At 38.1% G+C, this 23,079-nt stretch overlaps 1 protein-coding gene across 4 annotated transcripts in view; it reads left to right on the top strand.

The window, feature by feature from the left end:
- LOC145983876 (protein tyrosine phosphatase domain-containing protein 1-like) overlaps positions 1-23,079 on the top strand; it is a 130,115-nt gene that overhangs the window by 100,565 nt on the left and 6,471 nt on the right. For all 4 annotated transcript variants that reach the window (XM_083116947.1, XM_083116946.1, XM_083116948.1 and 1 more), the window contains 3 exons: positions 4,098-4,231; positions 5,715-5,990; positions 6,592-6,739. In XM_083116947.1, the coding sequence (XP_082973073.1) occupies positions 4,098-4,231; positions 5,715-5,990; positions 6,592-6,739 (558 nt within the window). The remainder of the gene's footprint in view (positions 1-4,097; positions 4,232-5,714; positions 5,991-6,591; positions 6,740-23,079) is intronic.

The raw sequence follows: 23,079 nt of genomic DNA, 5'->3' as shown, positions 1-23,079 counted from the left end.
ATCATATTTTTTTTAATAATTTTATTTTCATATCTGATAATGAGAGTGAAAAATATTTATGCCTCCTCGATGGTGCTGCGGTAGCGTTGTTGCCTTGTAATCAAGGGGTCCCAGGTTTGATACCCAGTGGAGGCACATTAGTGGTTCGGATCCCACTTTAAACTGTAGGCCAAGTCCCGGTTAGCCTTACTGTTCATAAAGTGGACTTAAAACAGCAAATCGATCAATCAATCAATGAAAAACATTTATAATTTTGTATTTATTTTTTAAATTTTGTTGTTTTTCAAGCATGGTTCTTTCTGCTACTAATCAAGAGAGACAACTGGACAATTACAAAGTTTCTTGTATATGTAAATTAAAGATCAAAAAATGAAATGAAATGTAATTCTAGGGGCAAGTAATCTCGGATCAAATTTTTCTGGAAGGTCCTAGCAGAAAGCAGCACTGGTTTAAGAACAGATTATGTTCATTTTTTATTTATTTTTATTCATTTATTTATTTACTTAAAGTTTCAGATACAGCACTGAAAGACCATTTTATACTGAAACTGTAGCAACAAGAAAAAATAACAACAAAACAAGACAATACAAGATGGCAGATGAAAAAAAGAAATTGTTACATGTACGTTCTTAGTGATTGTTGGAAACTGTGTTCTGACAAGAAAATGTCAACATTTACAGGCACGTTATTATGTAAGTGGGGGAGCCTATAGTAAAGAGATTGCTGTAGGAGAGCGAGCCTTGTAGAGGGAATGTGAAAGAGCTTTAGATTGTGGGTTGGCCGTGCGGGTACTCGTAGATGAAATTGGTTGACAAGGAATTCGGTTTTAATTTTGCCATTAATGACTTTATGCAAAAATTTCATGTCTGCTAGTTCGTGACGAGTGTGTGGTGACTGGATGTTCAAAATAGACATAATATCTGTTTTATGGAGGTGTCTGAGAGAAGGTATTCTATGGCAAGCAATGGCGAAGAGAAAGCGGAGGACAGAATCAAGTCTGGAAAGATTAGTTTTAGAAGCCATAGTCCAGATGGGAGAGCAGTTTTCAAGAATGGGAGAGATAAAGGATTTGAAAAATATGCTAATGGCTGATTGGTTTTGGATTTCAGGGAACCTATACAGAATGCCAAGGAGATGCATGGCTTGTTTAGTAGTACAGTAAATCCTCGTTAACACAACCTCGCTTAAGAAGAACACTCGGGTAACATGAACAAAATGTTGGTCCCGGCAGGGATGGATTATATCTTATAGAAAGTTTTATTGGTTAACGCAAATTTCAGTTACCACGAATTATGAACTGTTTTTTAGTCCATTGAGTCATTATATCGAATTTAACACTAACTTTCAAAGTTTCTCATAATTTTTTTCTGTTGTTCCTCTGTCATTCCTCTCCTAGGTATGTAAGAAATTGCTCAACAATCTCTACCATCTTGTCAACAATCAACTTATACAGTATTGTAACCAACAAATTCAGATCAACAATGTGTTCAAATGTGTTTTTCTATTCTTTAAAACATAGCTAGTGCAAGTAACATCAAGATTAAAACTTCGGTGTAATTGCTCGACAATCGCGATCATCGCATCACGAATGAGCTTATACGTATTTAACCAACAAATTCAGTTGTGTGTTCAGATGTGTTTTTCTATTCTTTAAAACATACGAGAAACCTCAAGTTGCAAGCAGTAAGACTGGAGTCATGGCCAAGAGGAAGAAGACAGGCATAGACCTGCAAACAAAACTGAAAATCCTAGAGGAAGTAGAAATAAAATTTGAGTCCCCGGTTAGCTCGAATTTTTTTTACACGAACTCTTGATTTTTTGGTCCCTTGGGATTAGTGTTAGAGGGTTTACTGTATATGCAATGTGGTCATTGAAGTATAGCTTTTGTCGATGATAACACCAAGATCTTTTTGAGAGGAAACCTTTTTGATGGGACAGTTTTCGAGAGTATAAAAAAAGAGCACTTTGTTCCTTTTTAAGGAAATGGTGAGGCAGGAGCATTTCTGAGAATTCAATTCAAGTTTCAACTGGCGACACCACAAAAGTAGTTCTGCAACAGATTGTTGTAGGATTAGTGAATCGCGTTCAGATGAAATTTCTTTGAAGAGTTTACAGTCATCGGCAAAGAGAAGTACATTTATGGGAAGAGAAGACAGTCTGTCGGGCAGATCATCCATGTAAAGAAGGACCTAAGACACTCCTCTGGGGGACACCAGACAGGACGGGTAGAAAGCTGGAAGAGAAGCCAGAGAGGATAACACGCTGCTCTCGTGCATGCAAATAGTCTGTTAGCAAAGATAGAAGTTTGCCATGGATGTGAAATCTGGATTGTAATTTATGAAGAAGGAGATTATGGTTAATTTTATCGAAAGCTTTTGAAATGCCCAAATATATAACGTCAAGCTGGGAATTGTTTGAGATAGACTGAGTAGCATGAGAAAGTAATACCGATAGATTGGTCAAGCAAGAGCTGCCTGGAAGAAAACCATGCTGAGCAGTATTTATAAGGGGAGATGTGAACTTCAGCAACCTGTTTTTGATTATTTTCTCACGGATGATAGAGAGAGGTGACAAAAGAGAGAGAGGTCGATAAGAATTTACTGAATGTTTGTCTCCGGATTTATAGATCTGTACAACATTGGCATGCTTGAACAGTTCAGGAAACACACCTGCATAAAAGCACCTGTTTAGTAAGACACACAGAGGGTGAGCCAGGGAGTCAGCAGCATTGCGAAGGAAAATTGTTGGAATTTCATCAGGGCCTAAGGAACGGTGCAATGGCAAAGAGGTGAGGAGAGATTGGACTTCTTGAGGGGAGGTTTAATCAAAGAGTGTGTCTGGGAACTAATAGACTTTACATGAGGAAGAGGTTTGGAAACTGATTCTGAGGAGAAATTTTCATGAAAAGAATTGTTAAAAAGTTGTGCTCTCTTGTCTTCCACAGCGGTGACAGAATTATTTGCAATTTCCATAGGCACGAGGGTTTTTCTTTCTTGAATTTAATAATGAGTAGAACTTCTTCGGTTCAGCAACACACTCGGCTGTTATGTTATTTACATTTTCAGTATACCTTGTTTTGAGTAAGTTTTTGAATGTCTCCGAATATTACAAAAAGTTTTGTGGGTATGTTTATTTTGGTACTGCTTCCACAAGTTCCAGGCCAGATTTTTGTTTTTCAAAGTAATAATAAACTCATTGTCAAAACAAATTGGAAAATTTGCCGAATGCACTTTCTTGGCAGGCACAAAGTCCTTTATTACAGCATTCAGGGCTTCCAGGAACAACTCCACGATGTCGTTGACCTCTTCCTCTTCCAGCAGAAACCAGGGATAGGCATAAAGTGCTTGCTGGACATCGTTCCAGGTTTTTTTTTTGCCACAGGCTGCGAGGGTCATTCTGGGGGTGGAAGTTTTTTACCTTCTCAGCGGATGGGAGGCGCACAGAGACATCGAGAGAAACATGGTCCGAGGGCAGCAAATTCCTTTCAAGTGTTATTTCTAGTTCACACAGTGTTGCCAGCACATAGTCCAAATTTCTTTCTCCACGTGTTTTGTGCATGTTATGCTGCATCAACCCCATGCCATGTATGGAAGTGTCAAGAAATCACTTGAGCAATTTACGATTCCAGTTGTTGTGTTTTTCCACTCAATGGAAAGATTGAAATCACCACACAACATGGTATTTCCACATTTCATAGCTGCCAACACTGAATCCCTGCAAGCTTCGAATGATATAGAAGGAAGAATTTTTGTGCAGGCAATAATATGAACCAAGAAGAAGTTTATTTCCTTTATGAATATTGACCTTCACCCAAATAATTTTGCAAGCCCGACTCGGATCACTATGGTGTTTACTTTTCCATTTCATATTTACGCAGATCATAACACCTCCGCCACGTTTATTTGGTCGATCATTTCTAAAAATGTTGAAATGTTTGGCGAATGGAAATTCAGTGTCATCTGTAACTTATTAGAGTATTTTTTCGATTTTACTGTTTGGTGTTTTCATTGTATTGCCATATATGCATTAGATTTACACTGTATGTATACACACACTCACTCACTGTTGTAATTTAAAATCTTGCAACATATTTTTAGGGATAGATGATAACTGCCTCGATTCTGTTTTGGGAGATGGAATACATGGGCAAGATCTACACGACAACATGTGTTATCAAGAACTAAGCTCTCAACTAGACCTCAAAAAAGCTGCAGAAGACGAAAAGTTTCATGTAAGATATGCTTGTAGTCTAATATAGTTATTGATGTAGAAGGTTTTACTGAATGCTAACTCACTCACTCAATCTCTGGCTCCTAAATCTGAAGGTTCCAGTGGCATATTCTCCCATGTTATCTGGTTTACCATCGGTAAACAAAGTTTTTCATATAGACAGAAATTGCTGGAAAATTTGAAGTTGTCTGACATCTGTTTTTGTTTTACTTGCATGCCTGCATTAGCGTCTTATTTCTATTGTATATAATTAATAAATATATACAATAAACAAGAACTGTTGTGGTGAACTAGGTCAAATTTTCAGAACATACCACTGGAAGATTCAATGGCACAGCATTGAATTCAGCATTCAATTATGTTAACCCAACCTATTCTGGGTAACATAAATACACTGTAGACAATCCTTTCCAATTTCCTTCACATCCATCTTAATAATGGGCCTCCCCGGTGGTGTAGTGGTAAGTAACATCCTCACCTTGTAATCAAGAGGTCCCAGGTTTGATACCTGGTGAAGGCACATAGTGGCTTGGATCCTACTTTAACTGCAGTCTGAGTTTTTGTTTTAAGTCCACTTTATGCAAACTCCATCTTCACATTGTCATTTTATCTTCTCCTTGTCCTTCCTACAGGTCCCTTACCATCAGGCTTTCCAATGAGGATCCTATAAATATTTCTATCTTCTCCCATGGTCAGCACACCCAAATCCTCTTGATTTCATTATTATAATAATATGAGGGAATGATTATGCATTTCAGTATTGCATGCACAGTTAATTGTAATGTTTCATCATCCACATACAGCCTGGGCGTGATTTCTCTCTCTCCATACACACAAAAGTTTGGCCAAAAATACAGTGCTTGAACATAAACGAGGATCAGATGAATAGCCAGCTTTCATATAACCCCCTCGTTTTTCAACAGCATCCCCAGGAGGGTTATTTCTGGATACTGCTCATAAAAATGTGCATGAAGACAGACTTCAATGAGAAATATAACAAAGTTGAGAGTAGCTCCATCAACATATGAACTGATACTGTGTGGTGATGAACCTGCTTTCATTTTTTGGGCAAAATGCTTATGTAATCATCATTCATCATTGTTTTAGACCTTATTTCTATCTTTCAAGAGCTTTTTATAATAGCAATAACAAAATTGTACTACACTCAGATTGTTAATCAAAATCCAAATATAGCTAAGACACTGTAATAATGTTCATGTGGATAAGGTTGCTGTTGATAAAGTCCAAATCTCTTTGAAACACACCTATTCAGTATAGGTATTCTGGATTAATTGGACATTATCCATTATCTAGTGCTTAAAACTATACTTATTCTAACATTACATTTCTAGAGAACGGTAGACATAAATCTGCATGTATACAACATGTACAAATAGTTTTATAAATTCTTTAAATTCAAGTAAATTGACAGAGCCTATGATGTCTGCATTTAATTACAATTAATATTAACACTTTTATTACAGCCTTACCATGTGGATGATGTTGCAAGGGCATTGCTAGCGGACCATCAGATGTTGAGTGAGGGAATGAAGAAATACATCCGTCAGTTCAGAGTGGATTTGAATCATCGGCATTCAGCTTGGACTAGACTGCAGATGGAGAAGAATCTGTATGTGTTAACTGGCTTGATGTATGATTGGTTAGAACATCTAAAAGCTCCTGTTCTCACTAAAGATGACCTCAGCTATATTGTTGTTATGGGCAGCAGACCTGAGGCATGTATGAAGAAATTTGATGCGGTAAGTGGTAGAATGCTTTAATTTAATTTAACCTTATAGAGCCTAGTGTAGAAAACAAAGCTGAAAGGAAATTTCTAGATGCAAGGGAGTTGGAAATTTATTTCAACAGGCACATTTGGTCTGTTTTTGAGATGTACATTGATATGCAAAAATTTTTCCATTTTGGTACACAATGGTGTATTGGTAAGGGTGTTTCCCTTTAATCTAGGGGTCCTGGGTTCGATCCCTTGTTACAGCAAATTTCACAGTAGGCCTTTTTAAAATGTTGGTCCAGTCTCGATTAGCCTATCTGAGCAGATAGTGTGCCTAAAACGAACTTTGCCATCTCAGTACAAAGATAAAAAAGTGTAAGGAAGTGCAACAAATATTTACGAAAGCCCTCAATTTTTAAATAAAACTGGATGCGGTCAAGCAGGAACCATCTTCAAACTTTGGTAAAATGATATAGCATTGCCCTTTGTAATGTTACTCATATTACTCTAATTCTTAATATTAATTTTCTCTATAGTTGTGTTGGCACCTCCAAGTTTTGAAATGCACGATTTCTTCCAAATGCAGAACTAGTAAAATAACAGAGATTATCAATATTTCTTTTTCTTAGGCAAGCCAGTATACATTAGAGTACATGTTCAGATTCCTTGCAAGATTACAGCCACTTTCCAGGGAAACACAAATTGACCTCATAAAAAGAATGGTAGCTACTTTGACACATCAAGGTGTTCCTATTCAGGGAATCCTAAAACCTACAGGTATGTTATACTATTTTCAAGTAATCGTTTTTAATCTCTTGTGATTTATAGCATAGTATAATTGATCTATTCAGAATTATTTGTGTGGCTTACAATCAGAATGGTGATAATCTTTGAGAAATAGATATTTGATTCTATGTCCAATGTATAATTGTAATAACTGTCTATCTGGTATCTGTTTCCAAAAAAAATTATCCAGCACAAAGAAATAACTAAATAGACAAGATATTTTTGATAAGTTCAACTTAGCACTTTCAGTTAATGGAAGTACATAAATGACCAAATCCCGCAAAAAAAAAAAAAAAATATTCAACTAATTCACTTTACATCCTATGTTGGTCCTGTGTAACATCCTAATTCAAGAATCTAAACTTGCCAGTTTATCTAGAATATGCTATGTGAACAAGATCATGAATAATAATTTTCCTTATAGAAATATAGTATTGCATTATATACATTTTTAAGTAATAATTAGTAAACTAAAAGAAAGTATGGGAAAAGGACCACTCTTTCCAAGTATCTAATTTTGTCACCTAGGGTATGTCATCTGTTATCTGCCTGAGTATGCCTGCGGCTTTGAAAAAGTTGAAAGATAGAAGTACAATCATGTAGAGTGTGGTTTCAATCCATAATAGTCTTTGAAGGCTAACAGATTGAACGAAAGACTTCAAAAAATATTTCTGGACTATTGTTTTAATGAGTGGAAATACTTTTTATGGAATTTCTGTTAATCTTTCTTAAATGGATTTCCATTTCACTGGTTTAATATGACGTAAAATACATATGTCTGTTCAGGGAACTCAATTTCATAATCATTTATCAAAATTACACTGAACTGTACATATATCTCAAACTACTATGAATATAAAATAAAATTTGATTAACTGGAAGACCATACATCAAGCACGATGCAATATAGCTTCTTAATTAGCTACCAATTTATATCAGAATTAACAATTCAAACTAATTAGTATCTATTGATTACTCAAATTACTAGAATTAAAAATATGATTTCCTGATCTGCAACACTGCTAACAGAAATTACCTTAATTGAATGTGACGGAAGAGCCTGTTGGAGAAGCCAAATAACTGACACCTTACTTAAAGGCAGTCATGTCAAACTCAATTCGTGAGTAGGGCTGCGTATAGTTAACGTCAAAATTCTCAGAGCTGTGCAAGGGATTGGAGTTTGAGATGAAGTCCAAAACTAAGGGGTTCACCCCTGAGGGGGGGGGGGGATAATTCCAGTGATTACTATTTTAGCATTGGTATATTATAAAAAATGTATATATAGAGTCCCCCTCCCAAGTGCCATAAATTAGCAACCAGAGGATACAAAACCAGAAGTTGGAATTCCCCTCATCCCCCCTTCATGTACCACCCTGCTTATAACTGAATGATTACACGATTACGTGTGTGTGTGTGTGTGTGTGTGTGTGTGTAATTGTAGTAAAACTATTTTAATTATAACCCTTATTGGTTTTATTGAAATAAAATTAAACTGAAATATTTGTTTGTAGTTTGTGATACTATTTTACATGTATAAATTGGTTACAATTGTGCAAACATTTTATCAAGAAACCTTCTATGGATAATTCTAGTTTTGTTTCCCAGAGATCTGACACATTTTTTTTAGAAACTAGCTTCTCAATCAATGTCCGCATTAAGTTTCTGTGAGCAGAAAACTCTGAATGCAGACAACAAATGCTTGTCAGTTAGTCTTGATCTTTTGGCTGTTTTATTAATCTTTATAATGGAGAGCGACTGCGCACCAAGGCAAGTGCTGCCAAAATCACTAAAATTCCAGCAACAAAATGACTTATCTGAGGATACTGCTATGAGATATGAGGAAAATCTAGAAACACCCACTTCCTGATATTTCTGTTTCAATTTGAGTCACATTGTAATTCAATAAGTTCCATTTGAAGGTCGAGACTTGCATACATAGCATCAAAGTAAAAAGAGCAGACCAGTGAACAAGAAAATTGCCATTCGCACTCTGTGAAATCTCGAAACCTCTTTTCAAATTCAAGTAGTATTTTTACTTTGGACAATTATTGACTTAAATCAGGTTCACATTTTATCCGCTGATATTCCTGACAAGGTTGGGAAATGACTGAAATGTATTACTACCTGAGTTAAAGGAAGACTGTACCTTTGCAAAATGACATCTATTTCCTTGAAAATATCTTCGGTTGTGTTACAGAGAGAAATAATGTCCAGCAGTTCTTCTGCCACAGGGAGATGAGAATAGCATCTATGAATAAATACAGCTAACTGAGCTACCCCTCAGACGTCCGTTCTTTCATCTATTTCGAGTGAAAATGCAACAAAACTAGCAATTTTTGCTTTCAATTGTTCGTTGATATCGCATGCTAAGTCATCAACAGAGTACTGCAAAGTCTAGCTTTTGCCTACCCGTGCTTCTTGCCCCGCGAGAACAGGTTTACCTGCTCGCCTGCCCACGGCAACGAGTCAACTTGCGTCTTTACCCGGATTCCTCGTCTTCAAGGCGCTCTGAGCTTACAAGGTACCTGGGCATTCAACAAGACCCAGGCGCCTGCAAAACCTGCTGGAAGGAAACAGCCCTCCGGCAGCGTGTCGCTCCAGGCGTTTCTTCAGCACGTGGACAGCTTCAGCCAGTGTTGCCTACTTACGTAGCTCCAAAATCCTATGAAGTCCTAGGAAGAGCTCTCTGTTCCAAGGAGAATTTATATACTTAACGATTTCAGTTCATTGTAAGCAGTTTTTATCTTATTGCAAGGAAATGCACGCAATATTACAGCTTCATTTATTTAAATGAATGATCGGGCAAACAAAAAACTCCTCATCGAAAACTAATTGTTTTTCATTACATGGTGTCTTAACCAGGCACGCAGTGGCGCAACCACAGGATGCAGGGGGCATTGCTCATTAACTTTTGATGAAAACGAAGTCTAGCGGGGTTGGGCAAGGGGGGCAAACATTAAAGTACAAGAAAAACTAGGCTAAAGGATACTCAAGATGGAATTAGTTTTCATGTTTTTCTTGTATTATTCCTTCCAGACGGCAGAGGGCACCTGCAGAGGGGAACGTAGGGGCAATTGCACCCCTTGATTTAAAATTTTATGAAAGTAGAAATATATTATAATAATTATACAGTCTCATCAAGTTCAATGCCGTAGCTAGGGGTTAGCTGAGGTCGGCCCTGGGAGCCGAATGATCTAAATGAAAAACGTTTTAAAACAGAGAATGCCATGATGGCCCAATGCCAACATTGCTATCAATGTTGGTTTGTTATGAGATTGATTAATTGATTATGTAATGTATTTAAATATGCATTAAATCAACTTTGAATACGTACACAATTTAGTGTTAACATGTTGCATATGTATTTTCTTATTTTTACGTCGCTCCATGTTGCATATGTGAAAAGAAAATATTGTACATGAAAATTTTACATGCCATATGAACATTGGGAATGCATTTATCATGCACTTTCTTCCTTTCAAAAACAGTTTGTGTGCTTGTTTTCCATTATTAGCTAATGTGAAATTAAGGTGTTAAAAAATATTTCAAATCCTTTGTTTCAACACAAATGTGTTAGAACCGACTTCTACCCACCCCCTTTTTGCATGATTTATGAGAATAATAATACCATTGATGTTACTTTATTACTATTATTGTTATTATTGTTGTTGTTGTTGACATGTTTATCCAGGTACTTGCCCCTCCAAAATAAAATTCGTGGTTGCGCCTCTGCAGGCCCGTAGCCAGAATTGATTGGCGGGGTGGGGGGGGGGGGTGCTCATGGGATATCAGGGAGGGCTTCATAAACCAAGTCCATTTTCAAAGGTTTAATAGTATTATATGAAAGTAAATTATATGTGTGTGTTGTGTGTGTAGCCTAATCATTAAGTTAATATAGGACACAGAAAATCTAGAAATATTTTTCAAATACTTACAATATATTTTCAATACCTTCCCATTCATAGCTGAAGCCGAGAGAAAATATTCTAATTACTACCTGCTACTTCGACTTCGGCTCGTAAATCAAATGAAATCATTTTACGCCTATCTGTTCTTTGTATTCTGTGAATTTAACCTTTATCAAGTTTTGAGAAAAATAATATCTGCAGTCTACATTTTCACTCGTCACTGCAAACAAATTTTACAAAGTAGTTTACCAAACTTCAGAAAGGGGGGGGGGGATTATGGCAATACCCCTGGACCCTGCCTGGCTACGACTCTGGTGTTGCAGTAGAACAGTGTGTTGCTCTACTCGCGACCTCGGTGTCGAACGTGACATGTTCCAGTAGTGCCCTGGATTATTGGTTGTTTACGACATATTCTTATGGAGCCTATACCACGGAAAACCTATTTCAATGTGTGTGGGGGCAAAAGTAGCAACATTCTTAAATCTCATTTCATTGGCGATGTGGCTTTGAGTTCCCTTTCTAAGTAGTGGAAATTTATTGCAGTTGGCAACACTTCAGACAGGTGTGCGACCAGTGCAGTTTCTACTCGAAGCAACTACGTCATGCAGAGGGAGGGGCCTGCACTTGATGGAAAGAACGAACTGAGACCTACTAGGTATCGTAAGACTGCGGGTACCCGGTGGGTCTACAATGCCTGCCAGGAACGATCTGGGCAGGTGGGCAGACAAGCTGCTCAAGCAAGGGTGTTGCGCAGGTTGCATGGCATTTTAGAGGCGATGTTTCGCGAACGGGTCTGCTCCAGGTCTTGTGCAGGTCTCTAGTCATCAATCCACACCTCAACTGCATTCCTCATTTTTTTAAAAAATGTTTGATTTTCGTTATTTAGAATTGCTTTTCTACCACTTTTAGCTAATAGCGACGATGAGGATGAGTGATAATATCCTGAAATTGATGAAGACACACACACGAAGAACACCCATACCCAGGCTGGGATTTGAACCCAAGACATGGTGTTGTAGGATGCTGTGTCAACCACTCCACCACGGAGGTTGGCAACTGTATTTCATGAGTAAGAAATGAATTCACTTATCAGGGCACAAAATTTCCACCATTTCCACAAATCACTTCACAACAAAAGTAAGCAATCTCCCATTTCACTTCAAAAAGTCCAGTTCTATGGCTCTTTTCTTACTACCACAAGGCTTAGGAAGCAACATGGTAATCTGAAACACTTTTCCAAAAAATGACATTCCTTTCATGAAAGTATGCACACTTCCCTCCCCCAACTAGCAAGATATTCTTGTATTTCAGACCAAAACTGTCAATCAACTTGCTTAGTCAACATTACACCTACACCTTATGTACCTGTGCAGGGAAAATAGGTCAACCTTGAGAAGTTCGGTTGAGTCAGGGCTTGTTTCTCGAGGAAAAGAAAAGTTGGATAACTACAAATGTATCAGTGATGTGGTTAGTCTAGCAGAGATAGATCAATCAATCTCACATCTCTAATTATTTTCAAATCACAATATTTATTGTCTTGTTGAAGCCACAGTTCACATACAACACCTTTTTTACATGCACTTCTTGTCCCTTGGTGAGATCAGCTGGCAAGACTGGACTAGCTGGCTTTTCCTCCACCTCACTAGTTCCAGGTAAAAATGGCCGGCAGAAGGGAAACGTAAGATTCCTGCCTCTATTTCCCTTGTCTCCTTACTCCCCACTGCAATGGTTGAAAGGTTGTGCTTTATGGTACCCTATCCTATCTCAGGGTTCGTTGACCTGTGTTTGCCACTCGCTTTGGAAGGTTCGTTCATAACGTGCCTTTTAATCAAGCCCAGGTGGTTGTAAAACTGTGACGTCATACCTATGACAGATCGCTGGGGAAAGTTTAGTATCCGCTAGTTTTAGCAAGGGAAACATGTTTGTGTTCTTTCTTTGCTCTTGTATTCGTGTATTCGCGTGTATTTTTAGTCATTTTGTTGTTTTTTCATATTGTAGTGTGAGTGATAATAATGTCTAACTGTGCTGTGAGCACATGTCGATACTATATCAGGAAATGCAAAATTTTGATATTGTTTACCATAAATTTCCTCCCGACGAGAAGTTCCGAAAAATCTGGGAAAGCAAGTGTTATTGAAAAGACAAATTTCAGGTTGCTAACTCGAGAATTTGTTTTTCACATTTTTCGCCAGAATGTTATGAACGCAATTTAAAATCGTAATTATTAGGAATTACACCAAAGAAGAGACTGAAGAAAGATGCCATTCCTACATTGTTATTTCCAGTCACACATGTGCAGGTCAGAGACAACAACAGCATTCGTGCAAGATGTGCAAAGAAAAGTTATGCTAGGAAAAGGGTTCTCTCTGAGGTAAGTGAACAATTATTTGTGAACAGTAGCGTGCCACCTCAAGAACACACCTGTGTTGTCATTCGTTTGTTCAATAGAAAGTGAAAAATTCGAGAAAACAAAACAACTGGAAGTGCTTCGTGGGGAAAATGAAAAGCTAAAGACAGATATAAATAATTGTCATGAGGAAATCAAAAACCTTAAAATCAATTTGCAAAAATGGCAAGTAAGTTATAAGAAGGTATTGCAGTCAAAAGTGGCTTTAAAAACAAGGCAGCGGAAGAAAGTGAAAACTATAGTGAACAAAAAATGAGACAAATTTTGAGCAAAACCTTTACTCCAGGGCAAATCAACATGTTAATTAAGGGGAAAAGAAAGCAGAGGTGGAAATAGGAAGATATAATTCCTGCATTAACCCAAAGGGTGATCAGTGAAGGATTGTATACCCACATGAGATCAGAGGTCGGAATTCCATTACTCAGCATTGCAACACTTCGTGGCTGGGTGAAGAAATTGAGACTCCCACCGGGAATTCTTGCACCCATTTTGAATATTATGAAACTGCAGGGACAGTGTTTGACTGAAGTGGAGAAACTGAGTGTCCTGTTATTTGATGAAATGAATGTTAACAGAAAATGACAAGAGTTTTGGGTCCCCATAGAAATGTTCAGGTTGCAATGCTTCGAGGATTGACAGGTGAATGGAAACAGCCAGTATACTATAACTTCGATACGGCTATGACCAAGGCTTTGTTGTTTGATATTATATCAATGGTTGGGGTAGCTGGGTATAAAATAGTCGCTATAGTTTCGGATATAGGTGGAAGTTATAGAAAACTGTGGAACGATCTTAGTGTCAATTGTGAGCAGCCGTTTTTTAAGTTCCATTGTCAGGGGAGAAAATTTGGGTTTTTGCAGATTTGCCACACTTAATAAAATTATTGAGGAATTATTTTATCGATAATGGGATCCAGTGGAATGAAACAGTTATGAAGAAAAATATCATAGAAAGGATACTCAAAATGGATTCTTCCGAACTCAGGCTTGCTCCAGAGTTAAATTGGATGCACATATCAGTGCAACAGAACGACAAAGGGTTGTGCCAGCAATGGAACTTTTCTCCAGGCACACTGCTGCACTTATTGAGTATGTATTCCCAGAGAATGAGGTTGAGGCAATTTTTTTTTCATCTCTCTAACAATTTTATTAACGTCATGAATTCAGGTGTGCCACTGAATTCTAGTAATAAAATCAAATGTGGCGTTGGCATACATTATGACAAACAAATGGAAGTGCTTAGTGAAATGGAGAAAGCAATATCAGAGGCAAGAGTTATGGGAAAACGCAATCTTCTTTCATTTCAACAATAATTTCTTGTCTCCATATGCAGCTTAAGAGGATTATACCATGATTTAAAATCAAAAGGTTTGAAATGCATTCTTGCCAGAAAGCTGAACTAAGATGCTCTGGAGAACCGTTTCTCTCAACTTCATGGGATGGGGAATTTTTACAACAATTTGCTACCGTTACAAGTGAAGCACAGGTTGCACTTACTGATACTAGGTTTTCGCCTGCCTCACCCGGCAAGTGCTCCTGTGGAAGATGCTGGAGAGACCACAATGCTAACTTCATTGTTTGATGGTCTCGTCGATTCTCAAACAACTGACCAAAGACAAGAAGTGACCTTTACGTCATCATCTGTAGACCTACCAGATGAAAAAAGTGACATGCTTTACTTGATGAGAAATGAAGAAAAGGAGGCTCTGCGGTATGTTGCAGGCTATATCGCAAGAAAATGTAGAATGTCGAAGCTGGTGAAATTTGTGCATCAAATTCATCGGGTGGAGGATGGATAGAAACTTTGTCATGAGGTGGCCTTGTGTCTCCTTCTCCTCGTTGGATGTATGTTATAAATGAGTGTGAGGGAATATTCCGGCAGTTCTATGGAAAAACAATAAATTGGTGAGCAAAAGTAGTAAGCAGTCTGTTGGAAATTCTGAAAAATTGGTTTCCCATTAAGATCTGAATATGCTCAAGTTGCTTTGTAGAGCAAGAACAGTTTTCAGAGTTCGATATCTGAACCGCAGGACCCAAGAAATAAAAGGGAAAAATGCCATGAAATGAAAACAATGGACCCAGAGCTGCTCTCCTTCCAGTTCTTTCCAGCACTAGCCATGGGTAAGTTTATGCTTTTGTCTGTTCACACTCTCTATCAGCTATCAAAACCTCTTCTCATGAAGTTAAATCTCTCCTTGCCTCATTACCCATACACCGCTCTTTAGGACCAGATGAAATTCCCACAATTTTCCTCCGTAACACTGCCGACTTCTTGGCTCATCCTCTCTCTCTCTTGCTAAATAGGTGCTTCTCTGAAGGCGTGTTTCCTCAGATGTTCAAGAAAGCCAACGTTGTACCCATTCACAAATCTGGAGACAAAAATAGTGCTACATCATACAGACCAATATCACTCCTGTCACCTCTGTCTATAATCTGTGAAAAAATCATTAAGGACAGATTATTCAGATTTACATCTCCGCATATCAGTACTGCCCAACACGGGTTTCTTCCAGGTAGCTCTTGCTTGACTAATCTTTCAGTTCTCCTTTCACATGCCACTAGGGCTATTTCCAAAAATTCCCAGCTAGATGTGATATACTTGGATATTTCAAAAGCCTTTGACAAAATAAACCATGGTCTTCTTATTCACAAATTACGAACTAGATTTAACATACATGGCAAATTTCTCTCCTTAATCCAGGATTATTTACACTCACGGACACAGCGTGTCACCCTTTCAGGCGCCTCTTCTGATTTTCTTCCTGTCCTGTCTGGGGTACCACAAGGGAGCGTCTTGGGCCCTCTCTTGTTCATCCTATACATGGACGATCTCCCTCAAAGACTTTCCTCATTTCCTGTCAATTTACTCACGTTTGCTGACGACTGTAAACTTTTCAAAGAAATCTCAACCACGCAAGATGCTGTGATTCTCCAGAATGCTCTTTCCGAACTTGTCACATGGTGTAACCAGTGGAATCTACAACTTAACCCACAGAAATGTTCCTCCCTCACAGTCTCTTTAAAAAAGAAAAAAATACATTCTCATTATGTTCTTGAAAACAATTATATTACTACAGTTGCGGCCCAAAAAGATCTAGGTGTTATCATAGATGAAAAGCTGAACTTTAAGGAACACATCGCAGCTACAACTAAAAGTGCAATGCGCCTCTTAGGCCTCCTGTACAGATTCACTGAAATTGATACTCCAACTTCTCTTAGCCTGTTTTTCAAGTCATTCATTTCTCCGATTCTCGAATACTGTTCTCCAGTCTGGGCCATGGCTTCCAATACAAATCTTTCTAGCATGGATTCCGTCCTCAGCTTCTTTACCGCCATTGTTCGTCATAGAATTCCTTCTTTGCGGCATCTTCAGAAACCTGACATCCTGACTACTTTGAACATTCAGTTACTGCAGACCCGACGCGATATGGCCGATATGAATTTTTTCTATAAAATCATCAATGGGAAATTAAGATCTGAATCTCTTCTTACAGAATTCAACTTCAGAGTTCCCTCTCGATCGACCCGAAACACTGAATTGTTCCACACCTCCACAGCTAGGCTTTCTCTTATACAGCGCGCTCTATTCCACAGGCTGCCCCAGTTCTACAATAATTTACCCATAAACATAGACATTTTTGCCCCTGAAAGCATTTTCCGATCTTCCCTAAAAATGAATATGTAAATCTTTGTTTCCTTGTTTATGCCTTATGTTTATATTTAACTTTTCTTGTTTTTACCTTAAACCACCTTGACTTGTTCTTGTTATTTGTTAGAGTTTTCAGTGTAAAATGGCCTTAAAAGTGCTGTATCTGAAACTTTGAATAAATAAATAAATAAATAAATAAATAAGTTGTTTTGCGATGCTCTTCAGTATGTGATTTTCCTCTTAAAAGCAAGAGCGTTGCATGCTTTACAGTGCTGAAAATAGCAGACACGCAGAGAGTATCACCCTGATGACGTCACAGAAACCCTGTCGAGGTTGTAAACACGGGCCTGAGAAAAAGGCCTGTTATGACCAGACCTTCTAGAGTGGGGGAAAGTTGGCTTCAACAGACTTTGAGTCTATCTGGTATAGAAATAGATAGGCGATTGGTTTCCCCTCGATTCCTTTATAAATCCTCTGAAGAACTCAAGGGAGAAATTTCTGCAGTACTTAAGTTCTCTGTATTTACACCACAACTTTATACACGTTGTATAATATGTATGTATAATGTGGGATGTAAAAATATAGTTTTATTGTTTATGAAATGGGAAAGTACCTAGGTATTATGTGCAGACAAAAATACTTGGAAATGTTTTGCTTTCTTATTATTTTTTTTCAAATATGGAAGATATAAGGATTAATAACAAATATTTGGTCACACTCTCTTACACTCTCGTCTTAGTAGTGTATCCGATGGTTGGCACTTTCCTCTCATCTTTGTTGTCGGCAGACGTCCATGGGGGAGCGGTTATGAAGGCGCACTATGACAGCACGGGTTCAAACCCCAACCTGGGAATGGTGTTCTTTGTTTGTGTCCTTTCATCAATTTTATATTTTATCATATCATCTTCGCGATTAACCAAATGTGGCAAAAAGCGATGCTAAGTAACAAAAATCAAATCATTGGCTGATTGTCTGATTTGGTTTACTTCACTCTTCAGCCACTTGTGGCTAATCTCAAAGATGATACAATAAAATTGAAGGGACATACACAAAGAACACTCATGGCCAGGCCGGGATTTGAACCTGTGATTTCTGGCTTAGTAGTCAAATTAAATCTTCTTTGATCTTCGAAAGGGGGGAGTTACATGGACTTTTTTTAGTCATGCCTCAATTTGCAATAATTTCCCACCTGTGACATTCTTTTTTTTTTAGGAATACTGGACCCTAAAAGGTGGATGGGTTAACCCCCATCAACCCCCCTTGGGCATGCCACTGATTGCTACCCCAAGTGTCGAAGTCACTGCACATCACTGAAATGTATAAATAATATCACATGCATTAATTGTGCATAGGGCCAAAGTGGGCCATATTCAGCGATGCTGGGGGCTGCATGCGGTCAAGTTTGACACGGTTGTTTAAAGGTACCAATGTCTCAAATTACTAAAGCCATTGAAGTGAAATTTGGTGGATTGGAATTCCAATCAGATACTAACCCAAAATATGATATTGAAACAGCTCCTTAGTAATCTTCGGTTGGGAGTAAGTATGTAATTTAAGCAACTCCATTACTAAAAGTGTCACCTAGAACAGTGATTCTCAACCTTCATGAGCCCACAGCCCGGTAAATTCATTTTTGAAAAGTCTATGCCCTAATCACAAATTGTAAATAGCTTTCCAATTTTTCAATTTTATCTGTTAATTAATATGTTCCCTTGAAATTTAATATTAATAAATAAATCACGGCATAATCATATCGATTATATCTAGGTTAGATGACTCTCTAGCCTTCTTAAACCCGATGGTTCATAGCTGCAGCAACACAGGCCTTCCATCCTTCCCTATCTTCAGCAAGATCTATATACTCTTTTCCATCCCTACAGATTTCCTTTAGGTCCATCTCAACGTTGTCCCTCCATCTTCGTCTTGGCCTTCCTACAGGTCTCTTACCATCAGGTTTCCCAACAAGAATCGTGTAAACTCCTCTTTCCTCTCCCATTCGTGCAACATGGCCTGCCCACCTAAGTCTTCTTGATTTAATTATTCTAATAATATCTGGACATGAATACAAATTATGTACTTCTAAATTATGTACCCTTCTCCACTCACCTGTGTCCTCATCCCTTTTAGGTCCAAATATTTTCCTAAGGATCTTATTTTCAAATACTCTGAATTTATGTTCCTCTTTCAATGTAGGGACCAAGTTTCACACCCATATAATACTACAGGCAAAATTACTGTTTTGTATATTTTAACTTTTAGTTTCTTAGATATTAAACGAGAAGACAAAAGTTTATGAAGAGAGAAGTAACATGCATTTCCTGAATTAAACCTACTTTTTATTTCCTCTTTAATATAATTTTCATTTGTTAATATTACTCCTAAGTATTTGAATTTGGAAACTGGTTCAAACGAGTTGTTATCAATAATTAGATTTTGATTAGCTGCGGTGGCTCAGTCGGTAACGCGTCTGACTACCATGCTAAAAGTCCCAGGTTCGATCCCCAGCCGGTTCAAATCCGGGAACTTTTCTAACGTTGGAAGCGGCCCCGGCGCAAACCCAGCATCGAATAACATGGGTACCTGGGGGAAACCCTGGGGGGTAAAGGCGGTCAGGGGCATGGTGCTGATCACATCACCCCCACTAACGACCGGATCAAGAAAGTGTGGGGTGTTACCCCCGCACCCCCTTTACGCCTTCATGGCATGGTGCTAAGCACAGGGGAAGACTTTACTTACTTTTTTTTTTTATTACCTAACACTTGGTTTCGGTCTGTAAACATGTAATTAGTTTTCTCTTTGTTAACTTCCAAACCTATCTCTTTAGCAGTTTTGAAAAATATTTTAGCGTTATTCTTAATTGTATTTATATCATCCCCTAATAAGTCTACATCATCTGCATGTGCTAACAATTGAGTCATACCATTTAATTTTAGTTCTTCTTTAGTTTCTTTTACCTTCCTAACAGCATATTCTAAGGCAAAATTAAAGAGCAATGGAGATAATGCATCTCCTTCTTTTAACCCATCATGAATTGTAAATTTGTCAGACACATTAATACCCACACGAGTTTTACTTTCTGTTTCACTGGTGCATACTTTTATCATATTCACAAGCTTCTTAGGTAATCTAGGTTAGATGACAAATATAAAATTTGGTTTCAATTATTTGAAGACAGGATCTAATGCAATATTTTTGTTCCCTCTGGCCACTATAATTAAATTAATTTGGTAAGTGCTGATTTCCATTGGAAGGTTCCATTTCGGACACCAAAAAAGGTAAAAAGGTAAAGTGCTCCCCTGTGCTTAGCACCATGCCATGAAGGCGTATAGGGGGTGTGGGGGTAATGCCCCACACTTTCTTCATCCGGTTGTAAGTGGGGCTGATGTGATCAGCATCACGCCCATAACCGCATTTACCCACCAGGTACCCATGTCATTCGAGGATGGGTGGGTGCCAGGGCCACTTCCAACATTAGAAAAGTTCCCGGATTTGAACCGGCCGGGATCGAACCCAAGAACTTTAGCATGGTACTCAGATGCGTTACCGACTGGGCCACCGCTCTGACACCAAAACAATTCCGAAAAATCAGAATATTTCCACTTCAAACTATTTAATTAAAATTGCTGTGAAAAATAAATTGAGCATCTTGGAGGGAAGAAGCAACTCTTATCACGGTTAGATCTTTTGATTGCTCACCACCGCTGGCGAGAAAGCATTTCCTATTATTGCAGTCAAACTAATCCAAAATGAAAGGCCATTTCCAGGTGCTTGTCAGCTTATGCTGCAAGTCATTCCACACTTCTGACCCTAACCTGGAAATGGCCCCACGGTTACAATTCAAATGGAAGACTGTTCCCTCTCAGTGGATTTGATTTCTCACCAGCACCGAAGAGAGAGAATTTCCTCTTATTGTTGATGAACCCTGAATGAAAGGCCATCTTTCCTGGTGGTTGCCAGCTTGGGTTGCAAGTCCCAAACTTCAGGAGAACCTCTTGCAGCCTGGTATAATTGATCCTATGGCCTGGTGGTTGAGAAACACTGGCCTAGAATGCCTATCTGGAAAGATGGAAGTCATACAAGCAGCGGCGGCTCGTGACTTTTCAAAGATGCGTGCTACAACTGATGCTGTTTTTCATGTACTTATAATGACCCCCCACCCCTTTCCCACCCACACATTTCGGGTCTAGAAGCCGGGGGAAAATGTCGGTACTCTGTAAGTTTGTTTCTCGACTATTGAAGTGCTACATAAACACAAGGATATATATTTCTAGCATTTAAAAACAGGTAATTTAGACAAAATATAAAATTAAAATTTCCTAAGCATAAATTACATAGCAGAATCCACTTTCGGAAGCAAAAAAGGCACGGACTATAGTTTCAGAGTTGCAATCTTTACAACTTACCACCGAAATAGATAAAAGGCTAAGGGGTAGTGTTGCAACTTTTTGCAGGTGCTGCTAATGTATACAACATGTTACAAACATTACATAAGTCTACACTGATAACATACAGAACGTTTGAAAATGGCATTAATAAACGTTGTTCTGACAGAGGCAATAGGTTGTCGTAGACTTTCTTCTTATCCTGAGATGGCACACTTACCGTGCTGAGTAGTCTTGTAGCACGCTAGCAGACGATTTTTCTCGAGCCGAGACCCTATCCCCCATACGAATCGAGGAGTGGGGGTGTACAGTATTCATGCGCGGAGTGATGAAAAAGGAGCGAAAACGTGCTGTTGAGATTTTAGCATGGTATGCTGGGTACGCTATCCCTTATAGCCCCAACAGCGTGAGGGAAATACATGGCGCCGCTGGTAAATGTTGAGGCTTTTAACATGAGAAGTTTCATTTCACTTTGGGGCTTCATGAAACTTCTTGCATGTGTGAGATTTGCTTTTTTCTTCTTTTCATTTTAACAAATTTAGCAACGTGCTATAGCACGGTAGCACGTATTAAGCAGCCGCCACTGCATACAAGTTATGCACAGTAAATGCAACTCCAAACTTATTTCTCCCCATTCACCTACTGAGTATTCTTTAGACCTTTCTCTTGTGCTGCATTATCTGTGCTATGAGTATAGGGATGGAACATGTAAACTTGCACAAGTGAATGCTTATTGAGAAAACTGGAATTTAATGTAGAAATTACCAAGACAAAAATGTAAGCTAGGAATAAGTCTGATTGTGTCAGATGGAGGACAGGGGCAAATATCCTCAGTGGGCACATTCACCCCTGCTACTGCTACCCTCCCCCTGCTATCCTCCTGCCCACCACTACTTTTCTAATCATTTATCTGGCACCATAACTGGGTGGTACTCATCCACATTGACTCACTCTGGTGACAATTGCCTATAATTTACACATACAAAAACAGAAAAAATCAAGGAAGATATGTTGTCAGGAGTTCACATATACAATTTGACAATCAAAATATTTAAGATTTCATTATGAATATTTAGGATTTTCATTATGAAAGGATTTCATTATGTATCAATTTCACATAACACTTCTTTCCTTCAAAATACATTTTAATACGGGTGTGAGAGATCAGAAAATATCAGTAACTGGATTGGAAAGAAATTTTCCATTATAATCCCAACTTCTGAAAATTACTTCCTTATTATCAGGATACCAAATAATTTTATATTTAAGTGTTTAATTTCAAAGAATTTGGCACTATAAATACTAGAAATTTCTTGGAAATTGCGTTCATTCCAGAAAGGTGTAAATCATCACTTCTGGATGAAATAGTATGTAGAATTTTACGATTTTCTGTGTCTGGAATTCTGAAGCATCCCAAGCATATGAATTTCTTTTATTTCCAATTTCCACCAAAAATTTGTCATCTCGCACACAGCTGATTTTTCACTATATAATAATTTCTTCCCAAGAAGATAGCATTGGAAGACCTGAAAAAATGTGCTCGCTTTAGTACTAAATGAGCAGTTAAAGTTAACACAGCAGTGGTTCAAATAATTGACCATAAAATACACACCACTGAATATTTCATTTGCAGATTAATTTCTAGAATATTTGTAGTGACTATATTTTTTCTAACTAACTCGGTGGCTGAGCACATTAAGTGGTCAACTTTTGATCTTGCCACCAAAGTTATCTGGTTCAAATCTGCGTGTCATTCATCTAATCACATCATCAGCATATTCATTTCAGAAATGTGGAGTGTTTATGTAATAACAAAAAATACAAGCACAAATAAATTTATCTAAGTACTTAAAATAGTTCATGGACTTCCCTGATAGCACAGTGGTAGTGTTGTCACCTTGTAATCAAGGAGTCCCATGTTCGATTCCTGGTGGAGGTACATAGTGGTTTGGATCCCACTTTAAACTGTAGGTCCAATCCCGATTA

Source organism: Lepisma saccharinum, chromosome 2, assembly GCF_977018435.1.
Source record: "Lepisma saccharinum chromosome 2, izLepSacc3.1, whole genome shotgun sequence".
NCBI lineage: Eukaryota > Metazoa > Arthropoda > Insecta > Zygentoma > Lepismatidae > Lepisma > Lepisma saccharinum.
This window is presented reverse-complemented; position numbering and strand designations above follow the sequence as displayed.